General features: G+C 43.1%; 1 protein-coding gene across 3 annotated transcripts in view; it reads left to right on the top strand.

Annotated features, from left to right (window-relative positions):
• papola (poly(A) polymerase alpha) overlaps positions 1-12,041 on the top strand; it is a 104,974-nt gene that overhangs the window by 25,704 nt on the left and 67,229 nt on the right. For 2 of the 3 annotated variants that reach the window (XM_072493580.1, XM_072493581.1), the window contains exons 2-3: positions 3,088-3,258; positions 7,174-7,240. In XM_072493580.1, coding sequence (XP_072349681.1) covers positions 3,088-3,258; positions 7,174-7,240 — 238 coding nt within the window. Of the gene's footprint in view, positions 1-3,087; positions 3,259-4,713; positions 4,818-7,173; positions 7,241-12,041 lie in introns of those variants that run through there. The other variant, XM_072493582.1, reaches the window with a different exon arrangement.

A 12,041-nucleotide genomic window follows, 5' to 3' on the forward strand; every position in this document is an offset into this window, starting at 1 on the left:
AACAGTCACATGTATCGTTCAGTCCTTGAATATATGTATCAATAAAACTCCTCAAGGTCAGCATCTGAAAGATGTGGAACAACAGATGTCGGAAGGCGAAAAAGCATACACAAAAGGTGGAAATATGCCAGCATCCTTAACATTATACCAATGGGCCATAGACCATGGAATGAACTTTGATCCCATTATTGTCAAAAATAATTTCTAAAATATGGAATAGTAATGTACTTAGGTGCTCGATGATCCTACGGATTATTTGTGAAATTATGCCAAAGGTTCTAGTCCACTGATGAAGATGAAGAAGATCCAAATGGTATGCGACCAGGCTATTGGGAATAATTGTTCAGTGATTCCGATAATGATCAGTGATTTTTAAGGATTCCAGTGTGAAGCATTGTTAATTTATTATGGTATATATTTATATTGTATTGGATGAAATGTATATTGGTTGTAATGTTACAAAATAAATGTTGGAGAATTAATACAAACTCATTAGTGTTGTTGGTTTTTTTCTTTCTTCCATTATGGCAGTGAGTTTTAAACCCATTCAAGCTTGCATGTCGTTCCTCAAATATTACTCGTGTAAATGTTGACCCCCTAACTTTTGCCCTCAATTTGACTTTTACACAAGTATGTATTCTTTTATTCATTCATGGGATGCGTACATTGCTGGCTAGACCTGCATTTGCTCATCTCTTATTGCACTCGAGAAGGCGCTAGTAAGCTGCCTTCTTGAACCATTGCATTCATGTTGTCTAGGTATACCAATGGTGCTGTTAGGGAGAGAGTTCCAGGATTTTGACCCAGCAACAGTGAAGGAATGCCAGTATGTTTCCAGGTCAGGATGGTGTGCAGCTTGGAGGGGAATTTGCAGGTGGTGGTGTTCCCATGCATCTGCTGACCTTGTTCTTCAGTCGTGGGTTTAGAAGGTGCTGTCGAAGGAGCCTTGCGTTCCTGCAGTGCACCTTGTAGATGATAAACATTGCTGTAACCTGCGTCGGTGGAAGAGGGAGTGCATGTTTGTGGGTGGGATACCAATCAAGCGGGTGGCTTTGTCCTGAATGCTGAACAACTTGAGAGTATTGTTGGAGCTGCAATCATCCAAGTAAATGGAGTGTATTCCATTACACTCCTGACTTATAAACATTGTAAAGTCTATCATCGTGCATGATTGGTTTTTCCTTTTCAGTTCTTGTTTAAAATAGAAAGCTAAAAACATGATACAAGAGCTAACGTGTAGCTGTGCTGCTGTTCTGTCTCTGAGGATCCTGTTTTATTCTGTTCCTGAGTTTCTTGACTGTCACGTAGATCCAAACTTGTTTTCCAAATGTTGCTGTGAAAATTACATATCCTGTTATGGCAATGCTTTGCAGCTAGCTGCAGCCAAAATCCTTTAAATTCATATATAAGCTTAAAATGTAATCATGTACAACATGGTTTTTATCAGATAATTACTTTTGACTTGCTAATAGGAATGCTGGCTGTTGCAAATATTCTTTGTGGTTGTGCATCAATTCCTTTGTTTTCCGTTGTGCTTGCACCTTCTGTTGTTATCCTGCCCTACCTTTCCAGCTGGTGTCAAGTTGACTCGCTTGGAGAGTATTTTGGGCAAATGCGTTCACCATCAGATAATGTAATTTCTTGATGTATGCTGGATGAGTAATTTTAATATAGACTGCTCTTGTGCATCCAATGTTGTCGGTTTCCTCTACTGGACATTGGAACAGTTTCACAAACAAATAGCAATGTGCATTATATCTCGCGTCAAGCCAGTTTTACAGGAATTTCTTAAATATGTTGAATTCCAAGGACCATCTTCCTGCTCAGGATGTTAGCGATATTAATTTTCAAATGTATTAGCTGTTTATTGCAAGCGTATGCTGCCATTCTATGTTGGATACAGTACTAATAATTTGCCATTATACATGTGCCATACACACCAGTTGCAAATGGAAGCAAAACTAGGGTGGGAAATCATTCTTGAAATTCCATCAAATGACAGCCTTGTCGACTTCAAAATGCCTAATCTTCATCAAACCTGTCATGTTCACTGATGGTGACTGGAAGTGGGAATTACTCCATAAATGTTAAATCTTGTGTCATTTAAGAGTTTAACCACTTCCCCATGATATTCAGTGACATTACCATTGCTGAATCTCACATTGGACCAGCCGCAAATACTGCGGATGCGTGAGCAGGTCATCAGCTGAGTGTTCTGTAGAGAATAGCTCACTTGACTCCCCAAAGACCCTTCATATCCAAGGCAGAAGTCAAAAATGTGACCGAGCACTCCCCACTTTCCTGGATAGGTGCAGTTCCAGCAACACTCAAGAAGCTCAGCACTATCCTGGACAAAGCAGCCTGCTTGACTGGCATTTCTTCCACAACCAGTGCACATTGGGAGCATGTGTATAATGTACCTTGCCAAGGCTTCTTCGACAGCACCTTCAAGGGCAACAGGCATATTGAGGGGCAGCACAGTGGTTAGCACTGTTGCCTCCATGTCAGGGACCCAGGTTCAATTCTGGCCTTGGGTCACTGCCTGTGTGGAGTTTGTATATTCTCCCGGTGTCTGTATGGGTTTCCTCTGGGTGCTCTGGTTTCTTCCCACAGTCCAAAGATGTGTGGGTTAGGTGAATCGGCCATGGCAAATTGTTGAGGGACGTACACGTTAGGTCAATCCTGGAGCTCTTCCTAACAACACTGACACAACCATTTCCGTACAGGCTTGGAGGGCCGAAAGGCCTGTTCCTATGCTGTGTTCTTTGTAACACTACATGGACTGCAGCAGTTCAGGAAAACATGTAACCACTATCTGCTCATAGGCAATTAGGAATGGGCAGTGATATCCATATCCCTTGAATAAAATAAGTGTCTCTGATGTCTTTGTTTCAGTTGGTGAACTTCCTTGTGAAACAATATTACTTGATGCTAAACATACTTAATTCTTTGAATGAGTTAAATAATTTTGATTTATTCAGAGACCATATAAATACAACTATTGCTGCTCCAAACTGAAATGTTGTCACAGGCAGTTAAGTATTCAGTTACTATATTGTTTGACATTTTTACTGTTTTGTTCCACAGCCCAGCTGCAAATCCAGGATCTCTGCAGCCCCAGACACACAAACATTATGGTATTACATCTCCAATTAGTTTGGCTTCACCAAAAGAAAATGATTATGTGCTTACTCAGAAACTCATTGAAGCATTGAAACCTTTTGGAGTCTTTGAAGAGGAAGAGGAGCTGCAGCACAGGTGAATCTTACAGGAAACAGCCATAATTGGGAAGATATTCAGCCTTCAGTAGTCTTTGTTTTCCCTCATTTTCAGTAAAGTTTTTATTTATTTATTCATTTGGCTAGTCTTTATTTTACATACAGCTCAGGGAAGAGTTGTGGCATCCTCCAGGAATAGATGCCCAGGACTCTACTCCATCTTCTGACCATTATAAATGTTTCCATCTCCACATACCAACACTTGTCTATGGGCGTGGGAATTTCTGTGAAGCATCTAGGATGTAATTCCTTTACAAATTGCCCACCTATGTGCATGTGACTGTTTCCAACTTGTCTGCATATAAGAACTTGCTCTGCTTACATCCTCCGTGCTGCTGATAAAAGAGAGGACTAATTGGCCATTGTTATGTGCGTCATTGTTCCAGAAAACACCTGATCTTAATTATTAGCTTGTGGATTTAGGAAATGAATATGCATAAAAATAGAGGGATAGGCCATTTTACTCTGACCATCTCTTTCGGACATCCACCTCTGAACCATATTACCAATCTTGTCCTAGAACAAACTGAGCACTCTGTAATATGTTGAAGCCATCACTAATGGTACGTTTTTCTAAAGTTAAATGAAAAGGTTCACCAGAATCCCTCCCAATATCAGGGCACTCTGGCTGCAGTGTAAGCTATCTGGGGATACATAGAAAAGAACTAGCTTTGACAAAAGAGTTATCCAGACGCAAAGTATTAGCTCCCTTCTCTCTCCAGAGATGCTGTCAGACCTGCTGAGATTGTCCAGTATTTACTGGTTTTGTAGGAAAGTAGGCAGGTTAGCCCCTGAAGCTTATTGCATCTTTGAATGAGATCATAGCTTATTTGTGACCTAATTCCATAATTTTGACTTTGTCCCACATGCCCTAACACTTTTCCTTAAATCCATCAATCTCAGTTTTAAAATTAGCAATTGATTTGGCATAAATTGTCATTGTGGAAAAGAGATCCAAATATCTTTCACCCTTTTGTATGGAAGCGTTTCCTAATTCTGAAAAGTTTGGTTCTAATCTTTGGAATATGTCCTGTACCCACAAGGACTGGAAATCGTTAACTGTTCTCTTCAATATCTTGAAAACGTAAATCAAAATTGACAGAAGCCAATTTGCCATTCTAAGCAGTAGAGATGGAAGCATAAAGTTTAAAAAATAGCAATAGATTAAATGAACGAGCAGAATGGTGGCAAATGAATTTCAGTGGGAAAATGTGAGGCTGTTCACGTTGAACCTGAAAAGGACACCACCGAGCACTTTCTAAATGGTGAAAACCTGAAACAGTGGAGCTCCAGGTGCACAAATCACATGTCACGCATAATTAAATGTCATGCGAATAATCAACGTCTATTGGAATGCTGGTCTTTACCCTCTAAATTCCAAGAGTTACAGCCCGAGTTTACATTTCTTCCTGCAATTTAACTCCAGGTATGTTTCTGAACGCCGGTTCAAGAAAACAGCTCAACATCGCCTTCTCGAGGGCAAGTAAGGAGTGATGACAAATGCTGGCCTTGCTAGCAATGCTCACATCAAATGGAAGAGTAAGAAAATTCTAGTAAATATACACTTTGTTTCCTGTTGGACCAGTGTATCTATCTAAAGGTGATGCCCAGAACTTTAAGGTGAACAGTTGAGGCTCCAACACACATTCTTGCAAGGCACCACTAAATCGCAGCCTACCAATTACAGTACCTCCCTACTTATCTCCTGCTGCGCAGCTCATTTCTGAGCCAGGTCAATAATCTGTCCTCCATTCCATGAAACGTGCCTAACTGTCTCTTTCAAGGGACTTTTATCAGATGCTTTCTGGAGGTCCATATAAATGACTTTTTCAATCACTGTCCTCATACTTAACCTAACACCTGTTGTTCAGAAATATGTTAACTGAGCTATAATTCTCTGGTACTTTTTGCTTTTATGTAGAAGAATGTATGCACATTTCAAATCTAAAGGAATGGCTTCTGAAGGGAGAGAACTTTGGAAGAGTGTTTCTCGGACATCTGCAATGTTCTCTACCTATTTCCTGTAAAACTTTGAGGTGGAAATTATCAGAGCCATTGTTTTCTTCATTACTGTGACTTTGCTTATGGTAAGGTTGGTGAGTCACTCCCTGATTCCATAGACTATTTACATGCTAATCTCTTTAGTGTAAATACTGATGCAAAGCAATTTTAACATTGGCCTCTTATTTTCATTGACAATCAATCAAAACATGATCAATTTTCAAAGAAACTCAACATTGCTCCTGACTCCAGATTATTTTATAAAGTATAGACTGGAGTAACTTATGGCACAGAAGGAGGCCAATTGACCCATCGAATCTATCTGAGCAGGAGGTTTCCAGCAACTGCACTTGCTGCATTTATTAAAAGTCCCTGCTCATATTCCTTTTAAATAACTTGTTAAAAAATTGTTTGGTTTTTTTTTAGTCTTTGTTTTTATTTATGAAACACATCTCTTTCCTCTGAAATAGATGTCCATGACATCCTTGGCTTGTAAGTCTGCCATAAATCCTCAACAACAACACCGCTGCGGCCTACAACCGTGCGAGGTTTAAAAATAGGTTGATTTATAATATCCCTTACCAGTTTAAATCTGATTATTACAAAATCTATTATGACAGTATTGGACCTCCGGCCTATTGTTTTAAAAAGATCCTGAGTAATTTTCTTTCAGACATGCTAGTCTGCTTGTCCCAACATGTATGGAGGTTAAAATCCCTCAAATTAGATCACTTTATTTTTATTTTTTAAATTTAGTACCCAATTCATTTTTTCCTAATTAAGGGGCAACTTCACATGGTCAATCCACCTACCTTGCACATCTTTTGGGTTGTGGGGGCAAAACCTGCGCAGACACTGGGAGAATGTGCAAACTCCACGCGGACAGTGACCCAGAGCCAGGATCGAACCTGGGACCTCGGCACCGTGAGGCTGCAGGGCTAACCCATTGCGCCACCGTGCTGCCCAATTACTTTATTTTTATTACATGCTTGTCTCTGCATTTATATAATGCAATCAGAGAATATGCAATTTAGGCACGGGGGAGCTGTGAGGGGAAATTTGCAAGAGTGTTGGGTGGAGGTCAGTTTTGTGAGAGTAAAGGGGGTGGGGGGGCACTGCCTTTTTGGAGCAGAAATCAGGCCTCAAAGATTGGTCGATTGGGGCACACCCTATTCAAAAAAAAAAAAATGAGTATTTAAAGAGGCCTCACTGCTGTTGGCATTCATTTGGAGCTCCATGGCCGTCATTGTCAGATTTTTAAAAAACTACAATTTAGATTTTCTAACAGGAAGGCAGAGTTGTAAATTCCTCCTTTAGTGCATTCTCTGTTCATGATTTAAGATGCCCAGTTAAATTGGGTTTGTACATAGGGTAGCAATGAGAAAATTTAAGGTTCAAATTGGCATGCTTTGGGAAAAATCTGCGTGTTCCAATTGGAAAATATTATTGTTTATGCCACAAGGTGGTTGCAGTGGTGAATCTATAGGGGGTTTGCACTATTAAAATTGACTGACATGGATCCTCTTTGCCTGTTACTTTTGAACTAATTTGGTACTTATCGCAATTTTACTCCCAGTTGATCTAATTAAACAGAGAAAATGAAAACTCACCAATGCTGAATGATACCAGCTTAAATGTTGCAAATACTAAAGAGGTCAGCCAACATGTAAAAGCAAAAGAAATTGACTACCATATTGATTGTAACCCTTGGTCAGCATTTCCAGTTTCCTGTTTTTATTTAAATTGGTTGGGCCACACAATAGGTTTACTTGTAATATGCTTTTAATAGTAACTAGAGGGAAATCATAAACTGAAGTAACCTCTTTATTTAAAAAAAAAAAAAAATCCTCTGTCGTGCTACATTCGATATTTTAACCACCTCTTTATCTTGCAGGATTGCAATTCTGGGAAAGCTAAATAGCTTGGTTAAGGAGTGGATCCGGGATACTAGTGAAATTAAGGTAAGGATGGTGCTTAATTAAAGCTCAGTTTGTTCTTTGCATGATGTATGCTGCCCCTCGCAACAAACATTTGGATAGATATGTTGGAGAATGAAGATCCATGTTGGAGAATGAAGATCACTTCTGAAAGAAACTGCCTGTTTTCAACATGGAAAGGGTATAACAAAGAACGATACAGCACAGGAACAGGCCCTTCAGCCCTCCAAGTCTGTACCGTTTGGCCAAAAATCTCAGCACTGGTGCCGTATCCCCCCCTACCCATCCTATCCATGTATTTATCAAGATGCCTTTTGAACACCCTTGATGTATCTGCTTCCACAACCTCCCTGGAAGCGCAGTGACCCTTCTTGAGAAATTGGTAATCATGCACTGGGGTTGAGCAAACTAAAGGGTGCTTTAATTTTGTTTTTGTAAGTAGATTCAAGAGCTTTTGAAGCATATTCTATGTTGAATATCTGAGTTGGTTTGGAGGTTCCCAGATAAGATTTGAATACGCAAAAGCAAAATACCGCACGCAGATTAAGCAATAGATTCACAAAGGAGCACAAGCTCTCTAAAACCTATAAAATATACTGAGATGTCATCAAGTGTAGGCTCAAATTTGGAATGCTGAATGCATCCACCTTTACTATTGATTGGGAAAACACAATGTATTTATGCACTCTTTATCATAAATTTTCTCAAATCGACAACAGATTCACTGTTTGCATCATCTAGTTGTTCGCATACCACTCTAGGACTTGAGCACACAATCTCAGCTGACGTTCCAATCTGCAACATTGTCAGATGAGACAAAATTTACACCCTGTCTTCCTGTTCAGGTGGACCTAAAATTTCCATAGCACTAATCTAGGAAGAACAGTGAGGTCTTCTGGCATTCTAACCCAAGGTTATTTCTTCAGCTTGCATCACCTAAAATCACTGTTCTTTGTTGCTATTCGTGGGAGCTACATTCACTTTGCTTCCAAGTTTGTGAAGTATTTTGAGATATCATGAGAGACCTATTAAGGAACTATGAATATGCAGATTTGTCTGTTTTTTTTTTTTTTTTTTTTTTACTCATTTTATTCATACTTGTATCAACGTAGGTTACAGAAATAAATACCCTGGGAAACATTCTTCCCAACAATCAACTATACAGTTTGTACAGAGTTTTCTCCTTTTTCACCCCCCTGCGATGAACAGCTCCTCAAACACGGTCTCAAATTCCATGCTGAGCCCCTTAACTCATCTTTATCTTCTCTAACCGCAGGAAGTCATACAGATCACCCAACCATGCTGCTACCCCTGGTGCCAGCAAAATTCGTCGCCGTGCAATCAAAGGCGAAGGTCAAGACATCAGCCTTCCTCTTCTCCCAGGAGCTCCGGCTTCTCTGAAACCCCAAATATTGCCACCAAAGGGTCCGGGTCCACTCCCTCACTATCCTGGCTAAGACCACGAACACTCCCGCCCAGAATCTTCTCAATTTTTCACAACCCCAAAATATGTGCGCATGATTCGCTGGCCCCCACCCACACCTCCCACACTCATCTGCTACCCCCGAAAGAACCCACTCATTCTCGCCTGGGTTATGTGCACCCTGTGCACCACCTTAAACTATATCAGGCTCACCCTTGCACACGAGGAGGTCCCGTTTACCCTTCGCAGTGCCTCACTCCAAACTCTCCAATTGATCTCCATTCCCAATTCCGCTTCCCATTTCTCCTTGATTTTCACCACCCGCTCTTCTCCCTGCTCCCCCAATCACTTTTATAAATCCCCAATTCTTCCCTCCCCTTCCACATCCGGAAGCAGCACTCGCTCCAGAAGGGTGTATCCTGGCAATCTAGAGAACCCCTTCCAGACCTTTCATGCAAAGTCCGTAACCTGTAGATACCTGAACTCCCTACCCCTTGTCAGCTCTACCCTCTCCCTTAGCTCCTCCAGACTGGTGAACTTTTCCTCCAAATACAAATCTCTCTCCTTGACCAGCCCCACCTCCTGTATACACTCTCCACCCCCCCCCCCCCCCCCCCCCCCCCCCGGCTCAAATCCATGATTCTCTCACAGTGGCGTTAGCGCCAACATCCCATCCACCCTAAAATGCCTCCTCAGCTGATGACATATCTTCACCGTGGACTGCACCACTGGGCTCCCTGAATACTTACTCGGAGCCATTGGCAATGCTGCCGTCACCATAGCCCTCAAACTAGACCCCTTACAAGATTCCTCCTCCATCCTAACCCACTCTACCCCTTCTCCTTCCCACCACCGCTGCACCTTGTCCACATTCACCGCCCAATAATAATGAAGCAAGTTTGGCAACGCCAACCCCCCCCCCCCCCCCCCCCCCCCCCCCCCCCCCCCCCCCCCCCCCCCCCCCCCCTGCTGCCTCTGTAGCAGAATCCTCCCCACCCTCGGCACCTTCCCTGCCCATACAAAGTCAGAGATGATTGTGCCCACTTTCCGAAAAAAGGCCTTTGGTATTGTAGCCATCTGGGATGGCCACTTCCAAGTAGGCACAGAGAAACTCGCAAAACCTGGCGGGTAAAATGGACAGGCCAAGACTCAGGCAGGCTCAGAGCCTGCAATGCATATTCATAAGCAAGAAATCCAGACGGTATCGAAACTCCATCCAATTAGCATCTCAATGGGGCCGATTAGCATTTGATGGCCCCCCTCCTCCAAAACAAAGGACTGGTACTCGAGCAACTGGGACAGTCCCAGACATTTCGGCGCCACTCCCTGTTCAAGGGAAACTCGAACAACAGGGTCAGTGTCCTCTTGGGACACGCCCAGCCATCCAGATCCCCGCCCACTTATTGGCTAAGGAATCGAACGGAGTGATCAGGGATCGCCCAAATCGAAAGACCGCCCAAAAGAGCGCGGGGAACCCCCCCCCCCCCCCCCCCCCCCACGAGTATAAGAAGAAGAGTTTGCCATATGTTCACTCTCTCTTAGCCTTGGTACCCTGGTCACGGCCATTGCCAATTGCAGCAACACCAGAAGCGAGTCCAAGTTCAACGCCCGCTACCAGACTGATGAGCCCTGTCAGCTACTCCTTCGAACCCGAGAGAACCAGAATTGAACAGCGGCCACTGTTTTCTGACCTAAGCCGGGTGCCCGAAGTTAAGTACAGGTTGTCTTAGCTGATAGGTGTAGTTAACTAGTAGTGTTTATGTTATGTGTCACAATTAGCATGACTAATTGTGTGTTAATTAAGTACCCTTGAACTAACTAACTGGTGTTTGGCTCTTTGATCGACAGCCGGTTGAAACTTGAATCATTCGATACCTGGCGACTCTAAGCATTAAGACATAGAAAGAAAGGCAAGCTCACTGATTGCCATAATTGGAACAGAGCCACAAAAAAGACAGAGTAAAAGAAAAGGCAACAGTTATTGGCGACATCTAACGGGACTCGACCCAGAAGTGACCGTGTCACTCCGAGAGAACCCACAAAAGTGTTTGAATTAGAATCCAAATTGGCAAAGTAAATGAAACCACAAGCGAAACCGGTATCGATCAAACCTCCAGAGTTCAGAAGTGTGTAATTTGCATTCGTACTAACCAAGGGATATAAGGTAAACTCAATAGATTTTTGTTGCGTGAAACGTTAGGGAGTTGCGTAAACCGGAAAGTAGCTTGAGCTGTACCCGTGTTGGCACCACCGCTTTATTCCCCCTTGTTCCAAATTTCTGGGTGTCAGAGGTATTTGTAGGGATGGCCATGAAGGCAATGGAACGCCTTATGCATCCACAAGAGCCCGAAGTCGCAGCGACCAATAGATCAGAACAGTGTCCCATATGGGAAGAAGAGATTAGGAGATACCTGAAGGTGAAAGGATGGCCCCTATGGTCTGAGTTTTGCGCGAATGAAGAGACGGGCCCTGGCAGCACAGGACAGACTTGGTGGGACCGCCTGACCGAGATCCATAAAAAGAGTTTGACTAAGGTTCGTAAGCCGATGGCAATTGTGGCCTGTCTGGCACAATTGCGAGGCACAGAGGAGGTTGTGAGGATGCTCTGCCAGCAGCTAGAGGAGAAGGAGAAAAGTAGAGGGAGATTTAAGTGACAGCGAGAGATTAAATGTACAGCTCCGGGAGCAGTTAGCAGCAAAGGACAAGGAAATGAATGATGTCAAGAGGGCACATCAATCCTGTCTCGCCCACCTTAGCAGCTTCCAAATCCAATACGATAAGGCCTACCAGGACACACACCGTGCTGTAATGGTAAGAGAAGAGACAGAGAATCACGTACAGCAGTTAAAGAAACAGTGCGATGATCTAAAAGCAGCCCTCCGAGCACTCCACAGTTCCACCACGGAACAGAGACAGAGTTCTGTGGATCATGCCAAATGCAGGCAGCAAATTGCAAGGTTGCAATCCCTGCTATCAGTTCAAAATGGGTTTAGAGACACCTTTGGCCCACAGCTAGACCAGGAAGACGCCCTGATTGGCAGGAACTCAGTGAAACAGCCTAACGGTACGTAAGCGAGACCGAGAATCAAAATCGAGCCCCCCAGGCCCCGAAAAGAAAAGCACCCGCACCACCGACTGCACAGGTAGCATCCAACTCAATGAACCCCATTACCACAGCGCAGGGTTACCATGGAAGATCAACCCGATTTTGTGTGCACCACCCCATTATCGATCACCCAGTTAGGAGATGCCCGCGAAAGATAGATACTTTCCACCCCACATCGGACCCACATCACTTTTTCGAGTTAGTGAAACAATAAACCCTCATGGTTTAGACAAGCCGGAACAGGTTAAGCTCATAGTTATGTGCTTAGACCCCTCAGTTAGTTCAGCCCTTCCCGA

Source organism: Scyliorhinus torazame, chromosome 2 (assembly GCF_047496885.1).
Source record: "Scyliorhinus torazame isolate Kashiwa2021f chromosome 2, sScyTor2.1, whole genome shotgun sequence".
Lineage (NCBI taxonomy): Eukaryota > Metazoa > Chordata > Chondrichthyes > Carcharhiniformes > Scyliorhinidae > Scyliorhinus > Scyliorhinus torazame.